Source organism: Xenopus laevis, chromosome 1L (assembly GCF_017654675.1).
Source record: "Xenopus laevis strain J_2021 chromosome 1L, Xenopus_laevis_v10.1, whole genome shotgun sequence".
NCBI classification, from domain to species: Eukaryota; Metazoa; Chordata; class Amphibia; order Anura; family Pipidae; genus Xenopus; species Xenopus laevis.
The window spans coordinates 220,241,302-220,265,936 of NC_054371.1; the positions used below are offsets into that span (position 1 = coordinate 220,241,302).

The window sequence follows — 24,635 nt, forward strand, 5'->3', positions numbered from 1 at the left end:
GGCAGCGGCGTGAGTGACGCGGCAGAAAGTGAAGGTGCCGGTACTGAAGAGCGAAAGAGAACGCGGGGGCCAAAAAACAAAATAGACTCCAACATGGTGGGAGTAAAAGTGATTGGGGCGGACGGCGAATTTCAAGGGGAACTGACCTCGGCTGGTTCCAGACTCAGTGTAGTCAAGTTCACAATGAAAGGGTGAGAAGCTCCATTTATATCTTACACAAACGTGCTCTTAAATCTATTATGTGCTGAGTGATGTCACCAGTTATAATCAGCGCCTAGTGATGTCACCAGTTATAATCAGCGCCTAGTGATGTCACCAGTTATAATCAGTGCCTAGTGATGTCACCAGTTATAATCAGCGTCTAGTGATGTCACCAGTTATAATCAGCGCCTAGTGATGTCACCAGTTATAATCAGTGCCTAGTGATGTCACCAGTTATAATCAGCGCCTAGTGATGTCACCAGTTATAATCAGTGCCTAGTGATGTCACCAGTTATAATCAGCGCCTAGTGATGTCACCAGTTATAATCAGCGCCTAGTGATGTCACCAGTTATAATCAGCGCCTAGTGATGTCACCAGTTATAATCAGCGCCTAGTGATGTCACCAGTTATAATCAGCGTCTAGTGATGTCACCAGTTATAATCAGCGCCTAGTGATGTCACCAGTTATAATCAGCGCCTAGTGATGTCACCAGTTATAATCAGCGCCTAGTGATGTCACCAGTTATAATCAACACCCAGTGAAGTCACCAGTTACAATCAGTGCCTAGTGATGTCACCAGTTACAATCAGCGCCTAGTGAAGTCACCACTTACAATCAGCGCCTAGTGATGTCACCAGTTTTAATCAGCGCCTAGTGATGTCACCAGTTTTAATCAGCGCCTAGTGATGTCACCAGTTATAATCAACAACCAGTGAAGTCACCAGTTATAATCAGCGCCTGGTGAAGTCACCAGTTATAATCAGCGCGTAGTTATGTCACCAGTTACAATCAGCGCCTAGTGAAGTCACCAGTTATAATCAGCGCCTAGTGAAGTTACCAGTTATAATCAGCGCCTAGTGAAGTCACCAGTTATAATCAGCGCCTAGTGAAGTCACCAGTTATAATCAGCGCCTAGTGATGTCACCAGTTTTAATCAGCGCCTAGTGAAGTCACCAGTTACAATCAGCGCCTAGTGATGTCACCAGTTTTAATCAGCGCCTAGTGATGTCACCAGTTTTAATCAGCGCCTAGTGAAGTCACCAGTTATAATCAGCGCCTAGTGAAGTCACCAGTTATAATCAGCGCCTAGTGAAGTCACCAGTTATAATCAGCGCCTAGTGATGTCACCAGTTTTAATCACAGCCTAGTGATGTCACCAGTTACAATCAGCGCCTAGTGAAGTCACCAGTTATAATCAGCGCCTAGTGAAGTCACCAGTTATAATCAGCGCCTAGTGATGTCACCAGTTATAATCGGCGCCTAGTGATGTCGTCAGTTACAGCGCCTATTGATGTCACCAGTTCCAATCAGTGCCTTGTAGGGTTGCCACCTTTTCTGGAAAAAAAATACCAGCCTTCCTATATATTTATCTCTTCCTATATAATTATAATTTTTACCAGCCAGACCAGTAAAATACCAGCCAGGTGGCAACCCTATCGCCTATTTATGTTATCAGTTATAATCGGCGCCTAGTGATGTCACAGGGGTCACATGACTCACAGGAACTTGCCCAATGGAAACAATTGTTGTTCATATATGATATTAGATTCAGTTGTTATTATTAGGTGTGTGTCATGTAAGGACAGGAAGGGGATTTGAGTGGAATAAGATGACCAATTGCAAAGTGATTGTAGCACAATAGTGTGTAGACAATAGCAAAGTTTATCTCTAAGGAGAATGCCGTTATGTAGGACAGCAGTACTGCTTTTAAAAATACTACTGAGTATCTGTCCTACATAGCAGCGCATTCTCCTTACTGATTGCAATTGGTTATCTGTTTTGTTGTTTTTTTTAAATATTGACTTTTCTGTTCTGTAGCTCTCCAGTTTTCAACTGTTTTCTGATTGATAGGGCTTAAAGGAGAAATAAACCCCCCTTGTAATAAAAGCCCCCATTAACTTCCTGCCATCGCCCCCGTCCCCTCTCCACACAATGCCTCAGTTAAAAAGAAGCCCCTGAAAAAACTCTGACCTTAAACTGTAGATCAGCGGAGTTCCCGGGCGCCATCTTCTGGACGTTTGGGTTCTTTTGGGTCTCTTCATTAGTACGAAGCCTGTGATTAAGGGGACCCGTCACGCATAGAAATTATTCAAAATGCTATTTTATCATGTTATTCCAGCAAAATGAACTTTAATTCACTATATAAATTAGTTGATTATTTTTTCCTTCAGTCTGGGAATTCATAATTATAACAAGCAGGCAGTAGCCATATTGTGGACATTGTTATTAAGACAAGTCTTGTATCATCTCAGAATCTTGTTTGTGCACCAGAATGGGGGACCTGATGTCCATCCCCATGTCCTGGTTACACAATTAAATGGTGAAGAGAACTGGGGAATGTGGGGAGAGCAGTGACATCTAGGAAGTGCTGAATGGAAAGTGTAAGTAATTGCCTAAGGCATAGAGGAGGGGCAGGAAATATTTGATTGCCAGCTGAGATTTTTAATGAGTGACAGCTATGAATGCTTTAATAAAAAATAAAAATTGGATTTCATGTTTAATTTGAAAAGGACTTTTATTATACAGCTTTTTGTGTCAGGGTGACTGGTCCACTTTAAAATAAGTAGTGTTTCAGGTTGATTTATTTAATATTTATGCAAAAACCCTAATAATCCCTCCCTTCTCTTTCATTTCCTGCTCCCTGAATTCCCAGGCTGTTCAGGGAAGCCAGCGGCTCTCGGCTCACTGCACTGTAGGACAGGAACCAATCAGCAGCTAGCAGGACCTAATAGGGAACTAAAGCCTGTCTGTGCTTGTGTGACTGCAGGGCTGTGATTGGCTGTCCCCTCCTACTGTGCTTCTGGCAGGGACCGTTAGGACACGCCCACCCCTCATTCGAAAACACAGACGGACCAGAGAACATATATAGGGAGCTCCAATAAAGGGGCTATTTTTAAAGATAATATTCATTTTTAGCACCATGTAAAAGCAACACCTTATATTACTTATAGTTGCCTACAAAATTAGGGTTTTTTTGATTTGGGCTGAATCCTGCTGAAAAAGACTGAATCCCAAACCGAATCCTGGATTGCATGCATCCCTAATTTAATGATGAACATCCCTTCCTATTCTTATTTCCATTGTTAAGTGCTGTCTTATTTGTATCAAGGTCTGTCTCCCCATCCATTCAGCATCTCTCAGTTCCATATTGAACTAAAACCACTGCCACTACCCAACAGCTTTTGATTTCATTTTGTAATTCTGCAAGTTATAGCAGCTTTTTTTTGTAGTGTCACAGATTGGTTATGTATATAGATTGCATTGGCTTGAATGACAAAGTAAATTTGGACTAGAGGAGGAGGGACTGAACAGAAATCTGCATTCTGGTTGCAGAGGTCACAGACCCTAACAACAGGATAGCATTTTAGTTTCACCGCAGCTTCTTTTTCAAGAGCTCAGTGTAAAAATAAAAACTGGGTAAATAGATAGGCTGGGCAAAATAAAAAATGTTTCTAATATAATTAGTTAACCAAAAATGTAATATATAAAGGCTGGAGTGCCTGGATGTGTAACATAATAGCCAGAACACTACTTCCTGCTTTTCAGCCCTCATGGTTTCCACTGATTGGTTACCAGGCAGTAACCAATCAGTGACTTGAGGGGGGCCACATGGGTCATAACTGTTGCTTTTGAATCTGAGCTGAATGCTGAGGATCAATTGCAAACTCACTGAACAGTTATGTCCCATGTGGCCTCCCTTATAGTCACTGACTAACTCAGAGTTAGAGAGCTGAAAAGCAGGAAGTAGTGTTCTGGCTATTATGTTACACATCCAGTCACTCCAGCCTTTATACATTAAACTTTTGTATAACTAACTATATTAGAAACATTTTTTTTTGCACAGCCTATTTATCATCTATAACATCTATTTATCCAGTTTTTTTTTATTTTTACACTCAGCTGTTCCTTTAAGACACCATAAATGTATTGTATATAGCAAACCATGACTAGGCACATATGTTTATAACAGAGCACTGTTTCTGGAACTGTAGGCGTGTATTCCCAATAAACACAGTTTGCCTTAATCCCTCTGCCAGTAAATGTGTCTGGATAATGATATACATCTCTCTACCACTGTAAGAGTACACTGTGGTTCTGTCTTAGGGCTCATATTTTGTGTCCTGCTTGAATAATAAGGGAATTGCTTCAATTATGAGGCCCAAGACTATACACGGTAATATTGGGCAAATGTAGGAGCACATGTCCTGTATTACCCTACTATTGTAGTACAGCTATGGGACCTGTTATCCAGAATGCTCCTGACCTGGAGTTTTCTGGATAATGGATCTTTCCTAAAATGGATCTTCATAAGTCTACTAGAAAATCATATAAACATTAAATAAACCCAATAGGCTGGTTTTGCTTCCAATAAGGATTAATTATATCTTAGTTGGGATCAAGTACAAGCTACTGTTTTATTATTACACAGTTGCTTTTAAAAATTTGGATTATTTGGATAAAATGGAGTCTATGGGAGACGGCCTTTCCGTAATTTGGCACTTTCTGAATAACAGGTTTCCGGATAACAGATTCCATACCTGTACCTAACTGTTCGTAACTAGAGCAATGGCTTCCTTCCTGGCTGTAGCTACTTACAAATCAATTTCTTTAATGCCCAGTGGGTATTTAAAGGCAGTGGTGATGTTACATTTAATCTATACTGTGTTTTAGTGTGTAATATTTCTGCTTTTGTGTTACAGGTGTGCTCCTTGTGTAAGGATATCGCCAGCCTTCACATCGCTGAGCAATAAATACCCGCATGCCATCTTTTTGGAAGTCGATGTACATCAGTGCCAAGTAAGTAGGAGACGAAGCTTTAACCAGCTTGTTGAGCAAGAGCACCTCTTTCATTAAGCCCTGATGTTGCCTGCTGCTGAGATTGTTGTTAAAGGGGTTAGTCACCTTTAAATGAACCTTTAGTATGAGAGAGAGTTCTGATACAATTTGCAATTGGTTTTATTTTTTTATTATTTGTGGTTTTTGAGCTATTTAGCAATTCTCCAGTTTGGAACTTCAGCAGTCTAGTTGCTAGTGTCCAAATTACCCTAGCAACCATGTGTTGATTTGAATAAGAGACTGGGATATGAATAGGAGAGGGACTGAATAGTAGGGATGCACTGAATCCACTATTTTGGATTTGGCCGAACCCCCGAATCCTTTGCGAAAGATTCGGCCGAATCCGAATCGTAATTTGCATATGCAAATTAGGGGTGGGAAGAGGAAAACCATTTTTTACTTCCTTGTTTTGTGACAAAAAGTCACACAATTTCCCTCCCTGTCCCTAATTTGCATATGCACGTAAGGATTCGGTTCTGCCAGGCAGAAGGATTCAGCCAAATCCGAATGTTGCTGAAAAAGGCCGAGTCCTGGATTCGGTATATCCTTACTGAATAGAAAGATGAGTAATAAAAAGTAGCAATAACAATTAATTTGTAGCCTTACAGAGCATTTGTTTTTTAGATGAGGTCAGTGACCCCTATTTGAAAACTAGAAAGAGTCAGGTGAAGGCAAATATTTCAAAAACTATAAAAAAATAGATAATGAAGACCAATTGAAAAGTTGCTTAGAATTTGCCATTGCGTTGCATACTAAAAATTAGAGGCGAACCACCCCTTTAAAAGGCAGCTATATGTATTTATTATTATATAAACAAAACCAGCAGATCCTTTATATCCAAATAATGAGAAAAACAACAACAAGGACTTGTAACAGGAAGAAGCTTTGGATTAAATTGTTCTTTAAACCTGTTGAAAGCCGATTGATGGCAAATCTTTGAGTAATATTAATCTTGCCTTAAAGTTTCCATGACTTTTGCTTTCAGACAAATGTATTGGGAGTCCAACAAGCTTTCCATTAAAGCAGACAAAACATTAGGGCATTCTTCCTCAGTCTGACGTAGGGCTTTTGGGTAGTAGTAGATTGACGATCTTCTCCCAGTCAGATGAGTTAGGGATGAACAGGAGTTACAGGGCAACCCTTTGGAAATAAAAAGTAACAAAGTGGTATGAAGGTGATGCCTTTATTGGCTAAGATAATCATAGCAAGCTTTAGAACATTTTAGTTCCTTTTTCAAACTGATTACAATGAAGCTGTGGTGTTCTCTGGTATATACAGTAAAACTTAAATTTTACATCCCCTGATTTTACATTTTCCCTCATTTTATATTGTTGTTTTGTGTAGGGATGCACCAAATCCAGGATTCGGTTCGGGATTCGGCTTTTTTTCAGCAGGATTTGGATTTGGAAGTAAAAAATGTTTTCCCCTTCCCACCCCTAATTTGCATATGCAAATTCGGTTTGATATTCAGCAAAATCTTTTGCGATGGATTCGGGGGTTCGGCCGAATCCAAAATAGGGAATTGGGTGCATCCCTAGTTTTGTGGTCCCACTTTATATTATCCATAAAACATGTCCCTGATTTTACATTTTCCTGGATTTTACACCCCTAAAAAATGTAAAATGGGGTTCTACTGTATATACAACATTCAGCTCATAGATCAAATGACCAACAAAAAAGAATATCAATCTTCTTGTAAGGTGTAAAGGGGTGGTTCACCTTTATGTTGTATGTTGAAATTACAAACTGGAGAGCTGCTGAATAAAAAGCTAAATAGCCCAAAAACCACAAATAACAAAAAATGAAAGGCAATTGCAGATTGTCTCAAAATATGCCTCTCTACATCACACTAACAATTAACTCAAAGGTGAACAACCCCTTAAGGGTCTGGCCACATGGGCAGATTCCATTTACATTTTAGCCAGCAGAAGGCAGATCGAGGAGATCATTAGCCTCAAAGAAGAGGAGATTTGGCGCCTGGCGACTAATCTCCCTGAATCTGCCCGTGTGGCCAGACCCTTAAAGTAATTTACAAGGGGATCTGCATGAGACAAACAGATAAGGTACAAGATAATGTGGCTCAAATAGGCTGAATATAAATTAGGGATTAATTAATGGAGTGTGGAATAAAAGGTATTCCATATGAACTCGTAGTCCAGATCCACACATGCTTGTATTTCTGACCTGGTGCAGTCCTTTCTAAGTCCACATCATTAGCCATAAATCCAAGGCCCAGGTTTAGTCCCTTCTCCAAAGAATTGAAAGTTCCATTAGTTTGTACTCCCACACTTTTCTTTCATTATCTGTTTTAAAATTCCCCTTAAGAACCAAAATTCTTAAATCCTTTATGGAGTAATGAGGGCCACTGAAATGATTTCCTATTAGTGTGTCCAGTTTTTTATTGGTTACAGTAAATCGGTGGAGTAAACACCTGAAAACCTGAAACTTTGTTCACTGTGTTTTACTGGCACGGTAAATAACATTTGCAATAACAGTGAATGATTTTGTGCTTTCGTTAGCAAATTGATGTGCCCGTCACATGGGTTAAATACACACTCGAAGTAATGGAAGTCTTCCCAATTCCCATTATATTTGTTGCTGGAATATATGTAGTCAAGGAGCTTGGGGTTTGTCATTGTGATCCTACATTTCTTTTAGTTTTTGTCTCTTAAGTAAGTTGTAGCCATGAATTCAGCTTATTCTCACTGACACATACCTCTCTATAAATCTAAAGGTAATTATAGGCATTGGCCATCTTTAATTAGCCATCAATATTAACTCCTGCTATGGTACGATATTTATTTATGTCCTTACCGATGCATCCCTCCTGTATACGTGTATTTTCCCTTTTATTTATAACATGCTACAGACGATATGTGTGATATCTGACTTTTGTCTTCTTTGTGTTTCAGTCAACAGCTACTGCCAACAACATATCTGCAACCCCCACGTTCTTGTTTTTTAGAAATAGAGTAAAAATTGACCTGTACCAAGGGGCAGACGCTGCGGGTTTAGAAGACAAAATTAAGCAGCACTTGGAAAATGATCCCGGAAACAACGAAGATGCCGATATTCCAAGAGGCTATGTGAGTACTGCCTTAAGGTGGCCATAGACGCAAAGATCCGCTCGTTTGGCAAATGAGCGGATCTTTCCCCGATATTACCGAGCATGGCTATATCGGGGGGTAATCTGATTGTTTGGCCGTATGGCCGAACGATCCAATTACGATGTGCCATGGGCTCCGGCGGGATCGGTTGGGTCAAAATCAAACCTGACCGATCTCCGCCGGACGAAAGATGTCGGCACACGCCACACACGACCCGAAAATCGTACGAATCCTCGATTCGTACAATAGGATCTGTGTGTCTATGGCCACCTTTACTCTTAAGCTGGCCATAGATGAAAAGATTTTTAAAAGATCTTTTCGTTATTGTGAGACCACGATTATCTCAAAATAATCGTTTAAATGTACGATGTGTCCATCAACTAAAAAGACCGTTTCAGGTGATATTGGCAGCAAAACTGAGGGGAGCTGCCTGCTTGGCCCTGCAAACATAGATAGATTGCACTGGGACCGATAAACATTTTTTTAACCTAGGCCGATCAATTTTCTCACAGATGGACGAAAAATCGTAAGATGCACGATCGTCCAATTCCCACTAACCTCACGATAATTTGACGGGTTGGTCGGATTGCACTGAAATTGATCGTTCACCCACGAAAGATTTTTGTGTCTATGGGGACTTTAAAGGGTCAGGGCACACAGGCAGATTCAGGGAGATTAGTCGCCCAGCGACAAATCTCTTCTTCTGGGTGACTAATCTTCCCGAACTGCCTCCCCTGCCTTCCTGCTGGCTAAAATGTAATTCGTCGGCGCGTTTAATTTTTTTTTTTTTAAGTCGTCATCCCACTGGTGATTTATATTTTAGACGGTGGGGAGGCAGGTCGGGGAGATTAGTCGCCCCAAAGAAGAGGAGATTTGTCGCTGGGCGACTAATCTCTCTGATTCTGCCTGTGTGCCCTTAAGGGGTTTTTCACCTTCCAAATACTTTTTCAATTGAGTTGTTTTCCGATCGTTCACCAGAATTATAGACTTTTTCCAATTACTTTGCATTTTTTATTTTTTACTGTTTTTCCAAAAAAGTTTAATGTCCCTGTCTCTGGTGTTTGAGTCTGGCAGCTCAGTAATTCAGGTGCAGATTCTGAACTGTTACAATTTTGCAACTGTTACACTTCAATATTAGAAAAGTGGTATAGAAAATAGAATGTAATTGGAAAAAGTTTTCTGGTGAACAATCTGAAACCAACTGAACTGAAAAAAGTGTTGGAAGGTGAAGAACCCCTTTAATAGGCTTCACGTTATGTATCTCCCTGCTAGGGTTGCCACCCGGCTGGTAAAACACCTGCCGGGGCCGGGATTACAAATTTACCGGCAATGCAGGTAATTTGTAATACACTTAAAAAAAGCCCTTTGCCCGTCCCCAATTCGATCAGAACTTAACTTTTTTTTTTCTGGCTATTGCGCGTGTTGCTCCACCCCTTTTGCGGCACTGTGTGGCCCCACCCCCTTTTCCATCATGGACCACCCCCTTTTGTTCCCACCCCCACCGGCCGGTAACATTTTTTAGAAAAGGTGGCAACCCTACTCCCAGCTTATCCTACATTTCTCTCCCTCCTTTAATTTGCTAATTATAATAGTGACCATTACTGCAAAAATATGTTCTGAAGATATGGGGAATAAGATAGAGGTCCTCAGACTCAGAACCACCCCATGACTATATTTTTTTTTTGATTTCATGGCAGTAGCCTGCCTTGATCACAAGTATATATGGAATAGATCTTTTTTTTTTCTCTCTGTGTTTGTTGCTCTTTAACAAACAATAATTCTTTCTGCTGGAAAATGACTTTCATGGCTTTGTGTTCCAACTGCACAGGAAGGAAGTTAAGTTTCCCCGCTGCATTTGGATTCTCCTTACCTTTTGTTCTCACCTGTCTTTCAAGCCTGGTTCTTATTACTCCGTAGACTGTATTTTTTTTTTTTTTGTATTGTTTTGTTTGTTTAATGTAAACATCCTGTTGATTTCAGATGGATTTGCTGCCATTTGTAAATAAAGCCGGGTGTGAATGCCTCAACGAAAGTGATGATCATGGCTTTGATAATTGCTTACGGAAAGACCCAACATACCTCGAGTCAGACTGCGATGAACAGGTATGAAATATACGCTGGTGTTATTCATGATGCCTGGTGCACATGAACAGTCATGGTGGAGATTTAATTTGAGATAGAGTCCTGCGTGGAACCAATTTCTAAAGGTGGCCATAGATGCAAAGATCCGCTCGTTTGGCGAAATCGCTAAACGAGCAGATCTTTCCCCGATATGTCACTAACGGACATGGCTATATCGGGGGTTATCTGAACATTCGGCCCTATGGCTGAACGATCGGATTACGAAGAGAGCGCAATTGGCTCTGATCTCCGCGGGACGAAAAATGTTGCGACTCTCCACACACAGTACGAAAATCGTACGAATCCTCGATTCGTATGATAGGATCTTTGCGTCTATGGCCACCTTTAGACCCGCAGCCCACGACCCGAACCGCAACCCGAATATTTACCCACTTTGATCTGCTTCCTGACCTGGAACCCACAAATGCCTTATCCGCAACCCGCCAACCACCATCAAACAGGAAGTGATGGTGCTGCAAACTGGAAGTGACGTCATCAAAAGTGGGCAGGGACAAAAACAAATTTTGTAAAACTTTAAAAGGAGTAAAATATAGACAACATTAAAAAATATGAAATTTAGATGAGACCCGCGACCCACAGACCCGTGGGTACACCCGCACCTGAAAATCCTCCCCTCATTCCGCAGGGTGCCCGCTTTTTTTGCGGGTACCCGACCCACTGCAGGACTTTAATTTGAGATTTAATTCAGTTCCCGAAAAACTTATCTCACTGTTTATCACAGAAAACTCTGTTGAAGTCTATGGGAAAAAAACTGGAACTGAATTAAAAAAAAAGTTTTTCCTCCTAGAATTGAATCTCGTCCATGTGTTTTCACTTGATAAACCAAGAGATAACTTTTTCTCACTAAATTGAATCTGGCCCAGTCAATCTTGCAAATCATATGCAAATTAGGGGCGATGAGGGAAATCACTTTATTTTTTGTCAAAAAACAAGGAAGTAAAAAACGTTTTCCCTTTCCCACCCCTAATTTGCATTTGCTAATTCGGTTCAGTATTCAGCCAAATCTTTCACGAAGAATTCGGGGCTTCAGCCTAATCCAAAATAGTGGATTCAGTGCATCCCTACTGGACATAAACCAACTTTGACAGCTAGCATGTAAAATAGCCCTGCAGTGTCAAAGGAAAGCTATATTCTTGATAATTTAGGCTTTATATGCATTCAGTTGGCTCTATATATTTTATACACAGTGCTTTTCAGCTCCACAAGTACAGGTATGGGATCCGTTATCCAGAAAGCTCCATATTACGGCAAGGATGTCTGGTAGACTGGTTTTCCTGTAATATAAGCTGATGCTACAGGTTTGCTGATTATTAAATTCTGATGCTAATTGCACTGGTTTCTGTGCTGCCATGTAGTAATTATCTGTATTAATTACTAATCAGCCTTATATTGTGACATTTCTATTCTATGTGTACTGTATATTGTGAGTGGGTCCCTAAGCTCAGTAAGTGACAGCAGCACAGAGCATGTGCAGTGAATCAGCAGAAAAGAAGATGGGGAGCTACTGGGGCATCTTTGGAGACACAGATCTTTACTGCTAAAGGGCTGTGGTTGCCTTGGGCTGGTACAGAAGCTCAAAATATAATGTACAACATTTCTAGCCACTTCTTTATTTAAGCTTTAGTTCTCCTTTTAGTCTACTAGAAAAATCATGTAAATATTAAATAAAGCCAATAGGCTGTATTTGCTTCCAATAAGGATGAATTATATCTTAGTTTGGATCAAGTACAAGCTACTGTTTTATTATTACAGAGAAAAAGAAAAATCATTTAAAAAAAAAATAGAATTATTAATTTCATTAAAATGCAGTCTATGGGAGATGGCCTTGCCGTTATTCTGAGCTTTCTGGATAATGGATCCCATACTTGCATAGTGTGTATCCTGTAGTTTACTATTACTGGTTCAATTAACTATATGTTATTCTGTTTGCAGCTGCTAATGACGGTAGCATTTAACCAGCCGGTGAAATTGTATTCCATGAAACTACAATGTCCAGATAACGGTGAGGAACTAACCACCTTTCAACCAAAGAAGCTTAATCTGGTGCAGAATGGGTTCTCCTTATCACAAGTTCCACCTACTTTCCTGTCATTCAGTATGTGTCTGTCCCATGGTATTACTGCCTCAGGGAAAGAACACCTGGATATGAGGAGCCATCACTTAAACATGTTACAGAGCGCTTACCCATCATTCTGTTTGAGTCATATAGTACAGTTATGGGACCTATTATCCAGAATGCTTGGGACCTAGGGATTTCCAGATAACGGATCTTTCTGTAATTTGGATCTTCATACCTTAAATCTACTAGAAAATCATGAAAACATGAAACCCAATGGACTGGTTCTGCTTCCAATAAGGATTAATTATATCTTAGTTGGGATCAAGTACAAGCTACTGTTTTATTATTACAGAGAAAAAATAAATAATTTTTAAACATTTGGATAAAATTGAGTCTATGGGAGATGGCCATTCTGTAATTTGGAACTTCCTGGATATCGGGTTTCCGGATAACAGATCCCATACCTGTATCACTAAAGCACTGATATGACTATGAACATTTTCAGATTCCTCGTGAGGCAACTTCGGAAAACGGAGTGTTCCGAGTGCCATCCCGCCGGTGATTTACATTCAAGCCGGTGCGAAGGCAGTTTGGGAAGATTAGTCGCCCGAAGAAGAAGTAATATGTCGCTGGGTGACTAATTTCCCGAAATAGCAGCGTGTGTCTCTGCCCTTAACATTTGTGCTTTTGATTGGCTGCAGGAAGATTCTAACCTTGTTGTCTTCAAAGGCTGTTACACATCAAAATACAGGAGAAACGAGAGATCACAGTACATAGTTTTCCTATGGGCAGCAAGAATTCTTAGCCTTATTCAGCTGCTGGAATGCAACATATACTTAAACCATGTCTGAAGGGCCTTTATCCTTTTACTGCTAAGCTTTCACTTGTTCCCTGAAGAGATTCCGTGACACTTTTGCTATGTAAATGAAGTCCTGTTTTGGGCCGACAGACCGCTAAGCTTTGTGTGACAAAAAAAGCCAAACTAGTTTGTTGAGCAGCAGGGAGGCACAGCAGGGCTATTATTTTAGATGCATTTATAGTGCTCTGGCACAAGGCTGTGTTATAAGAGAGCTCTCCTGCTGCTTAAGTATAATAACACTAAAATACAAGTTTCCATGAAAGAACCTAGTGAATAAGCTTCATACAGAGCCATACCTGTACTCTCTATTATTGTATACTGGAGGATGCTATTTTCCATGCAACCTTACTATAAGGTTTTTCTAGCTATAATGGGTCTATTTTTTATTTAGTAGTAATAATAAGTATACAGGTATAGGACAAGCAATTCTTTGCCCACGGATATCGGGTTGGCCCGCACATCCCTATCTCACATAAATTTTGCAGGGGAAACTGTATGATAGTTCTCCCTCTTTTTAATAAATGTAAATATCAGTGTTACCTTATGTATTGTGTTCAGCATTAATGGCACAGTCTTTAATGTATTTCCCAAAATACCTTGTTTTTGTTTAAAGGGATACACTGTCCCGGGAAAACATTTTTTTTTTTTTTTTTCCAAAACGCATCAGATAATAGTGCTGCTTCAGCAGAATTCTGCACTGAAATCCATTTCTCAAAAGAGCAAACTGATTTTTTTATATTCAATTTTGAAATCTGACATGGGGCTAGACATATTGTCAGTTTCCCAGGTGCCCCTACTCATGTGACGTGTGCTCTGATAAACTTCAGTCACTACTGCAAGTTGGAATGATATTAACCCCCCCCAACAGCCCATCAGCAGCCTATCAACAGGACAATTGGCAGCTAACCAGAAAGCAGCTATCTGACACCTCTGCTGAAGGATTTCTGCAAATACATGTAGTGGTATAATACATAGTAAGGGAGCATGGGCAGCCAAAAGTGCCCCAAACAACCACAAAAAAGAAGAGCAGAAGTAAAAAACCAACCCAATAGTTTCCTAGTAACCTGTACAGAGACTGATATCCGCAGTATATCAGTTTTGCAGCTGTAAGTAAAGTCCAGTCAGAACATTTTACAGTATAATGTTCAACCTCTCCAGTTGAGTGTCTCATCCTTGAGTGCTTGATGTAACGTCTCCCAAGAGAGTGTTCTGATAAAGTCTCTTTTACTTCGTTACACAGGTCAAGGTCCCAAGTATGTTAAAATTTTCATTAACCTTCCCCGATCCATGGACTTTGATGAAGCAATGAGGAGCGAGCCGACCCAGGCCGTGGAGCTGTCGGCCGATGATATTAAAGAGGACAGCATTGTTCCATTGCGCTACGTGAAATTTCAGAATGTTAACAGTGTAACGGTAAGTGCCTGCACATTTACTGACTGTACAGTAAGAGAACACAGACTTCTGTAGGGAAATGGTGTTTACGATTTACAATGCAATTCTCTACCCCATCCCCTTCCCATACAAAGTAAATAGAAAATGCAGTGATTGTGCCAGGTCACTCTTAGGGGCAGATTTATCAAAGGTCAAAGTAAAAATTCGAATTTCAAGCTAATTTTTGTGTACTTCGACTAGGGAATAGTCCAAATTCGAATTTCGAAATTTATGTACTGTCTCTTTAAAAATTTGACTTCGACCATTCCCCATCTAAAACCTGCCAAATTGCTATTTTAGCCTATGTGGGACCTCCTAGAACCTACTTGGAGTCAATCAAAGGTTTGTTTGTACGTATGATTCGAATGCGCTATTACTTCAATTCGTACGATTCGATCGAAAGACTGACCTATTCAGCCAATTTTGACCCTTCATAAATCTGCCCCTTAGTGAAATTGAGATTGTTGGAAAACACAGCCTTGTTGCTAAGTAGTTTAAAAGATCAGTAAACCTTTGAAATAAGTGAATGTCAAATTGATGAAAGGGATATTCTAAGCACGTTTGCAATGTACATTCATTATTTAATTATTTCTAATTCCAAGATATTAAAGGATACGTGCGTACTTTTAATATGAATGAATTTTGTTACAACAGCGCCACCTGCTGGTCAGTTTCCCACCAGTCTGACCACCAAGTAGTCAAGGAAGTTGTCAGGAGAAAGAAAGAGGCTGCTCTGATGTTCTTCTGCTTAGGAAAGATTTGAGACATGTTTCTAATTTTTTCCCTAAGCAGAAGAACATCAGAGCAGCCTCTTTCTTTCTCCTGACAACTTCCTTGACTGCTTGGTGGTCAGACTGGTGGGATCTCAGGTCACACATTAGGGGGCAGATTTATCATGGGTCAAATTTTGATTTTATGGGCGTTATTTAAAACTCCCATAAACTCAGAAAAAAAACAAGCAATCAAAATGTATTTAAAATATCAACTTTTTTCGGATTTTGGTTCTGTACATTACCACAATGAATTTTGAATAAAACAACTTGTTGAACTGCAGACTTTCAGCTTTGATTCAGTGGGTTGAACCAAAAGATTGCATAAAAATGTGAAGTTTGGTGATACCCTTTATTGGCTAACTGAATAAGTAAAAATTGCAAGCTTTCGGAGCATACAGGCCCCTTCTTCAGGCGAAATACAAATGAAAGGCTGGAAAAGCCTATTTATTTGTACCTGTATCTTGTCCAATTCCTAATTTGCACTGTGGTGTTAACCTTACCCTATTCTGTCTTGTCTAGTTCAAGCTATGTGACCCGACTGAATCCAGACCCCTGGACTATTTACAACCCACCCTAGTTACTTTTATTATCTCTACAAATTATCTCTGTCTATCTGTAACTTTCTAATGTATTGCCCATAAACCCCTTTTCAATGATCTAACAGTAAATATATATATATAATGTGCTTTTCCAGCCTTTCATTTGTATTTTGCCTGAAGAAGGGGCGTGTGTGCTCCAAACTTTTGCAATTGTTACTTATTCAGTTAGCCAATAAAAGGTATCGCCAAACTTTACATTTTCTACATTTTTTCAATGGCTAACACGGTACAACATCTCAAAACTATAAAAATGTAAGAAACTAAAGCCTTTTTTAACACAATCACTTCATTTCAGGGGCTCAACAGCTGAAAAATTGGACAATTGACTCAAAGGCTATTTCATGGGCAGGTGCGGGCAATTCATTCTTTATGTCATTATCAATGAAGCAGATAAAAGCCTTGGAGTTGATTTGAGGGGGGGGGGGTGCTTGTATGTGGAACAGACAACATGAGGACAAAGGAGATCTCCATGCAGGTGAAACAAGCCATCCTTAAGCTGCAAAAATAGAAAAAAACCATCTGAGAAATTGCTACAATATTAGGAGTGGCAAAATCTACAGTTTGGTACATCCTGAGAAAGAAAGAAATCACTGGTGAACTCAGCAATGCAAAAAGGCCTGAACGCCCACGGAAGACAACAGTGGTGGATGATCACAGAATCATTTCCATGGTGAAGAGAAATCCCTTCACAACAGCCAAACAAGTGAACAACACTCTCCAGGAGGAAGAGTCTCCATATCCAAGTCTACCATAAAGAGAAGACTGCATGAAAGTAAATACAGAGGGAGCACTGTAAGGTGCAAGACACTCATAAGCATCAAGAATAGAAGAAAAAATCCAGCACAGTTCTGGAAAAACATTCTTTGGACAGATGAAACCAAGATCAACCTCATGATGGCAAGAAAAAAGTATGGAGACGGCGTGGAACAGCTCATGATCCAAAGCATATCACATGATGAATAAAACATTTGGGAGGCAGTGTGATGGCTTGGGCGTGCATGGCTGCCAGTGGCACTGGGACACTAGTGTTTATCCATCATGTGACACAGGACAGAAGCACAAGAATGAATTCTGAGCTGTTCAGAGACACTGTCTGCTCAAATCCAGCTAAATGCACTCACATTGATTGGAAGGCATTTTAGAATGACCCAAAACATACAGCCAAAGCAACCCAGGAGTTTATTAAAGCAAAGAAGTGGAATATTCTTGAATGGCCAAGTCAGTCCCCTGATCTGAACCCAATTGAGCTGCATTTCACTTGTTGAAGACTAAATTTCAGACAGAAAGGCCACAAACAAACAGCAAGTGAAAGCCGCTGCAGTAAAGGCCTGGCAGAGCATTAAAAAGGAGGAAACCCAGAATCTGGTGATGTCCATGAGTTCAAGACTTCGGCCTGTCATTGCCAGCAAAGGTTTTTCAACCAAATATTCGAAATGAACATTTTATTTTCAGTTTTTTAATTTGTCCGATTACTTTTGAGCCCCTGAATTGAAGTGATTGTGTTAATAAAAAGGCTTTAGTTCCTCACATTTTTGTGCAATCTTTTTTTTCAACCCACTGAATTAAAGCTGAAAGTCTGCAGTTCAACTTCTTCTGAGTTGTTTCATTTAAAATTCCATGTGGTAATGTACAGAACCAAAATTGGGGAAAAAGTTGTCTCTGTCCAAAGACTTATGGAAATAACTGAAGATCATTACTACTATAGAGTTGCAGAACTTTGAGGCTGGTTCAATAAGTTCAATATATATAATACAGTATGGCATTTCTAGCCATATTCAATTGTAGGGATTAGTTCTCCTTAAAGAGTCTTGATGAGCTTTCCTAGTGCACCAAGCTCTTCCTCAACATTTCCTTCCAGTGTATATCATTGTAATGTAAACTTGCCCTGGCAAAGGCTGTTGGTGCCCAGGGGACTACATTACTTGGTCAGGCTGAGAAAAACATTTTGTCCATCTAAACCCGTCTTTGTCTCTCGTCCAAGCCTTTCACAGTCTGTGCTCTTGGCATCTGTTGGGTGAAAGCCCCCAGTTCTGCTCCGTAGCCTTGATTAGCATTCGTTTATTTTACAATCACCCGCTACCATCCATTCCTCAGCAATGTAATGCCCCCCAGTCTTTAAATAACCCACTCCGCTTAGCCGTGCACAGGTGGCCAGTTCAAAATGACATTGGCAGGACAGTTGCAATTGGTAAAATCTGTGAAATTCGTTAGGCTAATTTATATTTGAGCTAATTAAATTATGTTTTTATTGCTTGGCCACCTGATCCCACAAAAGTATGTTCACACCAGATTTATCATATCTATCCCCCTGTGTCTCCTAAACGAGCGTTTAATCATTTTTCTTTCAGCTATTTGTCCAGTCCAATCAGGGTGACGAGGAGGCAACGAGAATCGCGTATTTAACTTTCATCGGGACCCCTGTACAAGCCACAAACATGAACGATTTCAAAAGAGTAAGTTACACTGTATTGTGGGCTGTATTGATAGATCTGCTTTAATTGATATTGAGATAAAGATATACAGGTGTGGGATCCATTATCCGGAAACCCATTATGCAGAAAGTTCCAAATTACATAAAGGTCATCTCCCATAGACTCCATTTTATCCAAATAATCCAATTTTTAAAAAAAGTTGGCGAGACCAACTTTCCCTTGTTTGTTAACTGAATGTTCTATTCATCTTTAAAGGGCACCTATCACAGCCAAAATCAAACACATATTAACAATCTGACCAGTACAAGCTAAACACGTTTAATCAAACTTCATATATAGTTTTATATATAGTCCATACTGAGACTATAATATGCAAATTTCAGGAGCATGCTCAGATTGTAGCACTGCCTTGAGTATTCTACCCAGAATGCCTTGTTAAAGTAAACTCCTCCCTATCTTGTCCCCTGCTGGTGATGTCATTATGCAAATGAAGGACACACACTAACATCCACAAGGAGGCAGCACTACTGAACAGCAGCTAACACAGAGGTTTGTCTGATTTAAAAACAGCTTAGAAGGGTTGCTACAGTTGGCTGGGAAGCTATAGGTAGGGAGGAGCCAGTGAAATCCAAGATGCCTGCCTCTACGGAATGCATATTAGGACATCATCAGGGGAAATCCATCTCCTGTATGCGATTTCCATTGCTAGAGGAATGCAACGTCGCCTGCTTCTCCACTCATCCCTCCTCAAAGCAGACGTCACACCTCGCTCCTCCCTTCTCAGCTGTCAGATCCTGCTCCTCCCTCCTCAGCCATCCGACCTGGGTCCTCGTTCCTCCCTCCTCAGCCGTCCGACCTGGGTCCTCGTTCCTCCCTCCTCCCTCCTCAGCCGTCCGACCTGGGTCCTCGTTGCTCACTCCTCCCTCCTCAGCCATCTGACCTGGGTCCTCCCTCCTCCCTCCTCAGCCATCCGACCTGGGTCCTTGTTCATCACTCCTCCCTCCTCAGCCATCCGACCTGGGTCCTTGTTCCTCACTCCTCAGCCATCCGACCTGGGTCCTCGTTCCTCACTCCTCCCTCCTCAGCCATCCGACCTGGGTCCTTGTTCCTCACTCCTCCCTCCTCAGCCATCCGACCTGGGTCCTCGTTCCTCACTCCTCCCTCCTCAGCCATCCGACGTGGGTCCTCGTTCCTCACACCTCAGCCATCCAACCTGGGTCCTCACTCCTCCCTCCTCAGCCATCCGTCCTGGGTCCTAGTTTCTCCCTCCTCAGTCATCAGCTGTAGCTCGAATTTGACTGCTGCAATTAAAAAACCTAAAATGCCTATTGGCTAAAACAAATGGCAAGAACAAGTAACTATAATCAGGGCGCAGGGCTGAATATGCACATCCTGAGGAGTAAGGAGCAAAAGCTGACGACTGAGGAGGGAGAAGCTAGGACCCAGGACGGATGGCTGAGGAGTGAGGAACGAGGACCCAGGACTGATGGCTGGCGAGGGAGGAGCAAAAGCTGACGGCTGAGGAGAGAGGCGTGACATCAGCCTCAGAGGATGGGTGAATAAAAAAGCATGCCATGTCGCATTCCTCTTGCTCCAGACAGCTCATGCAGGACAGCGATTTCCCTTGACGATGTCCTAAAATGCGTTCCGTATGCCTCAGCTAGAACTGCAGGGGAGATCTTGCAGAAGGAATAGTGAGCTGATGATTTACATTATACAAACAATTCTAACTGTTTTAAAAATCGGGTTTCTTGAACTTTCACATAGTATATTTACTTAGTAAACGATTTTAGTTATGATTGGTGCCTTTTAAACTGTTTTCATTTTGTGCAGGTTGTTGGGAAGAAAGGAGAAAGCCACTGAGAGGACACAGAGCGGCCACAGACGACTCCCAGAGACGACACCCAGTCTTCAGTCTACAGGACAAAGTGCTTCACTATAGGATGTTCTTGTCTCATTCAGTGGAATTATAAATAAGTCGTTGCTTTTTGTTCAGTTGTTTCATAAGTGATTTTATTTGGATCTGGCAACCGACATTTGTAAATAAACATAACTTTTGGCAAGTTCCAACACTTGCTCTTCTCAATGCTGACTCGTCATTGGTCCTATGAGAGAGTCACAAACAGTTCCTCTTCTTGGATCTTAATTTGGGCTTCTGCCATTAGGAACCCAATCCCCACCCCCAAGAGCACCCCCTCCCCAGAAGCAGTCTACATGTAACATTTGGGGCTCCCAGTCACCTGCTGAACCATACACAATATTCATCTTTTTTTGGGGGTCCCACTGATGGCTGCTCTGTCACAAACGAACTTGTGCGATTTTTCACAATTGGTGTTTGTTACATATAATTTAGTGATAAATGTCAGTGTTGCCAGTCTGTGGCATTAACCCCTTTCCTGCCAACACTGATGAATTATTTGTGAGATTCACATTTTGTTCCTAGCCGTGGGTACTAGGCTACTGGCAGTGTACATGTTATGGTTCAAGCACACGGGCAGATTCAGGGAGATTTAGTTGCCTGGCAACTAATCGCCTTTTCTGCAGGGCGACAATCTCCCCGAACTGCCTTCCCCCTGCCATGACAAAACGCCAGCGCCAATGCACCAGTGGCGCTTCGATTTCTGAAGTTTCCTCGTGAGGCAACTTTGGGCGGCTTCGGAAATCGAATCGCCACAAGTGCATTGGTGCTGACGTTTTGTCATTATAGCTGGTGGCAGGCAGGGGGAAGGCAGTTCGGGGAGATTGTCGCCCCGCAGAAGAGGCGATCAGTCGCCAGGCGACTAAATCTCCCTGAATCTGCCCATGTGCTTAAACCCTTAGTTAGTGGCACACAAAGGGTTAAAATAACTTTCCTTATAGGTGGGAAAGCACAGAATCCAATATTTTGGATTCTGCAGAACCCCCAAATCCTTCGTAAAAGATTTGGTCAAATACCGAACCGAATCTGAATCCTAATTTGCATATTGTTTTGTGACAAATAGTCACTTGATTACCTTCCCCGCTTAAAGGGGTTCTTCATCTTTAAATTAACTGTTAGCAAGATATAGAGAGTGATATTCAGAGATAATTTGCAATTTGTTTTCATTTTTTATTATGTGTAGTTTTTGAGTTATTTAGCTTTTTATTCAGCAGTTCTCCAGTTTGCAATTTCCGCAATCTGGTTGCTAGAGTCCAAATTCCCCTAGCAACCATGCACTGATTAGAATAATAGACAGGAATATAAATAGGAGAGGCCTGAATAGAAAGATGAGGAATAAAAAGTAGCAATAACGATACATTTGTAGCCTTACAGAGCGTTTTTTTTAAAAGGGGTCAGTGACCCCCATTTGAAAGCTCCAAAGAGTCCGAAGAAAAAGGTGAATAACCATAAAACTATAAAAAAAAAAATAAAAAGGAAAACCATTTGAAAAGTTGCTTAGAATTAGCCATACTATAACATACTAAAAGTTACCTTAAAGGTGAACCACCCCTTTAACACAAGATGTTCTGTACTATATCGAGTTGGTTGTTTAGTTTTATTTTGCTTATGTTGCATTTGGAGCTATAACATGTGTAGTTACACACTCGGTTTAAAGGGGTGGTTCACCTTTACGTTAATGTTTAGTATGTTATAGAATGGCCAATTCTATGCAACTTTTCAGCTTTCATATTTTCTTTTTTTTTATAGATTTTTAATTATTTGCCTTCTTCTACTGACGCTTTACAGCCTTAATAAATCTGCCCGTTATTGCTACTTTTTATTACTCATCTTTCTATTCAAACCTCTCCTATTCATATTCCAGTCTCCTATTCAAATCAATGCATGGTTGCTGGGGGAGTTTGGACCCTAGCAACCAGACTGCTGAAATTACAAACTGGAGAGCTGCTGAATAAAAAGCTAAATAACTCAAAAACCACAAATAAATGAAAACCAATTGCAAATTAGCTCAGAATATCACTCTCTACATCATACTAAAAGTTCATTTAAAGGTGAACAACGCCTTTAAGCTTTAACACAGGGACAATAGCTTTTTACACCCCACGTATTGTACCTACAAACTAACTAACCAGACAAAGTTTCACACTAGAGAAATGGCCTGTCAAACTGGCGGCGGGGGATATCTTTCTAATACAATGGGGTATAACACTTCACAGCACCAAATATATAGATGTACAGATATGGGATGCATTATCCGGACACCCATTATCCAGAAGCTTTAAATTACAGGAAGGCCGTTTCCCATATACTCCATTATAATCAAATAATCCAAATTTAAAAAATAAAACAGTAGTTTGTACTTGATCCCAACTCAGATATAATTAATCCTTATTGGAGGCAAAACCAGCCTATAGGGTTTATTTAATGTTTCCATGATTGTCTAGAAGACTTAATATATGAAGATCCAAATTACGGAAAGATCCGTTATCCGGAAAACCCCAGGTCCCAAGCATTCTGGATAACAGGTCTCATACTGTATATATATATATATATATATATATATATATATAATTACGATGTCAGTAGAAAGCAGGTTGTGCTATTTACACCACAAACTTAAGATTACTTCTATCTAAATTCTACATATTCGGCACAGTGCAACCTAGAAACATTGGAAAAGTGCATCTTCAAGTACATCCTTTTAATTTGGCAGTTCACCTTAAACGGCACCTATCACATAAAAATTGTTTCCCCCACTGTAAGATGAGGGAAACGATATAAAAAAAAAAGTGCCCTAGCGTGCTCTCGACCCTCCATGCCAGGAGGCTGCTCTCGGTGTGGACATCCATTGTGGGGTACATGTAGAGTTGCCACCTTTTCTGGAAAAAAATACCGGCCTTCCTATATATTTCTCTTTTTTCCCTATTAATAACATTGGGATTGGCCATCATTTTTACCAGCCAGGCCGGTAAAATACCGGCCAGGTGGCAACCCTAGGTGTGTGAAGCATCTCCTGACCCTTCTCTGCTCTGTTTTATGGTTCTTGTCACACACAATGATAGAACTGAGCAGAGACTTGTCAGGAGATGCTTCCTTCATCAGTAACCTCTGTTACACAATTAGCTGCATAAAACAACTTTATTTTGTAAAACGTTGGTTTGTTTTACAACGCTCCAGCTTGTCATTTAAACCACCGTATGGGAAAACCAGCCGTGATTTCAATACCAGACTAAAAGATGATGCGAAAGTGAATGGAACCTGTTATCCAGAATGCTCGGCACCTGGGGTTTTCCGTATAATGGGTCTTTCCATAATTTGTTTCTCCGTACCTTGAGGGGGAGATTTATCAAGGATCGAATTTCGAAGTTGAAAATACTTCGAAATTCGATCATTGAATTTAAATACTTCCAATATCGAATTCGAAGTTTTTTCAGCGAATCGAACGATTCAAAGGATTGTAGAAGGTCCCCATAGGCTAACATATCAATTTAATTTGTTGAATTAATTTGGCGAAGTATTGAAGTCAAAGTTTTTTTAAAGAGACAGTACTTCGATTATCGAATGGTGGAATATTCAAACTATTTTTACTTCGAATTGAATTTGAAGTAAATTCGAAGTCGTAGTATCCTATTCGATGGTCAAAGTAGCTAAAAAATTACATTGAATTTTGAATTTTTTTACTTCGAAAATTCCCTCGAATTCACTTTGACCCTTGATAAATCTGCCCCTAAGTCTACTTAACATTAATTAAACCCAATAGGCTGGTTTTGCCTCCAATAAAGATTAAGTATATCTTAGTTGGGATCAAGTACAAGCTACTGTTTTATTATTACACAGAAAAAGGAAATCATTTTTAAAAATCTGAATAATTTGATTAAAGTGGAGTCTATGGCATATGGCTTTCCTGTAATCGGAGCTTTCTGGATAATGGATCTCACACCTGTATCCCCTTCTCTCCTTAATTCTTACATTCAAACCAATGAAGTAATTGAATCTAAAAATTTAATAAGAACAGAAATATCTGGTAGAATGCTGTCGATGACTGTCATCTACAATGAATAAATAAAGAGAAGTTGGCCATACACTTAAAGATCCCACCAATTGGATTTGCTAACAAGCCCAGTAGATATCTGGTAGGTCTTCTGCTCACTATCTGTCTGAAAGGCCCATGACAAGGGTTGACTCTTTCTGGATGAGCCAAATCGGCAGTTTATATTGGCCCAGGTACGGCGACATTTCGTTTTGAGTCAGTGTTGAAAATAGGAGCTGCACACAC

General features: G+C 40.5%; 1 protein-coding gene across 1 annotated transcript; it reads left to right on the top strand.

Annotated features, from left to right (window-relative positions):
- Window positions 1-33: 33 nt before the first annotated feature.
- txnl1.L (thioredoxin like 1 L homeolog) lies at window positions 34-20,527 on the top strand (the record flags this gene model as incomplete). Its single annotated transcript, NM_001095753.1, is given in 8 exon segments — window positions 34-191; window positions 4,904-5,000; window positions 7,952-8,125; window positions 10,127-10,249; window positions 12,221-12,290; window positions 14,447-14,619; window positions 18,358-18,462; window positions 20,275-20,527. Coding segments are annotated over 8 exon segments (870 nt in total). The 3' UTR covers window positions 20,305-20,527.
- Between the last annotated feature and the right edge of the window lie 4,108 nt (window positions 20,528-24,635).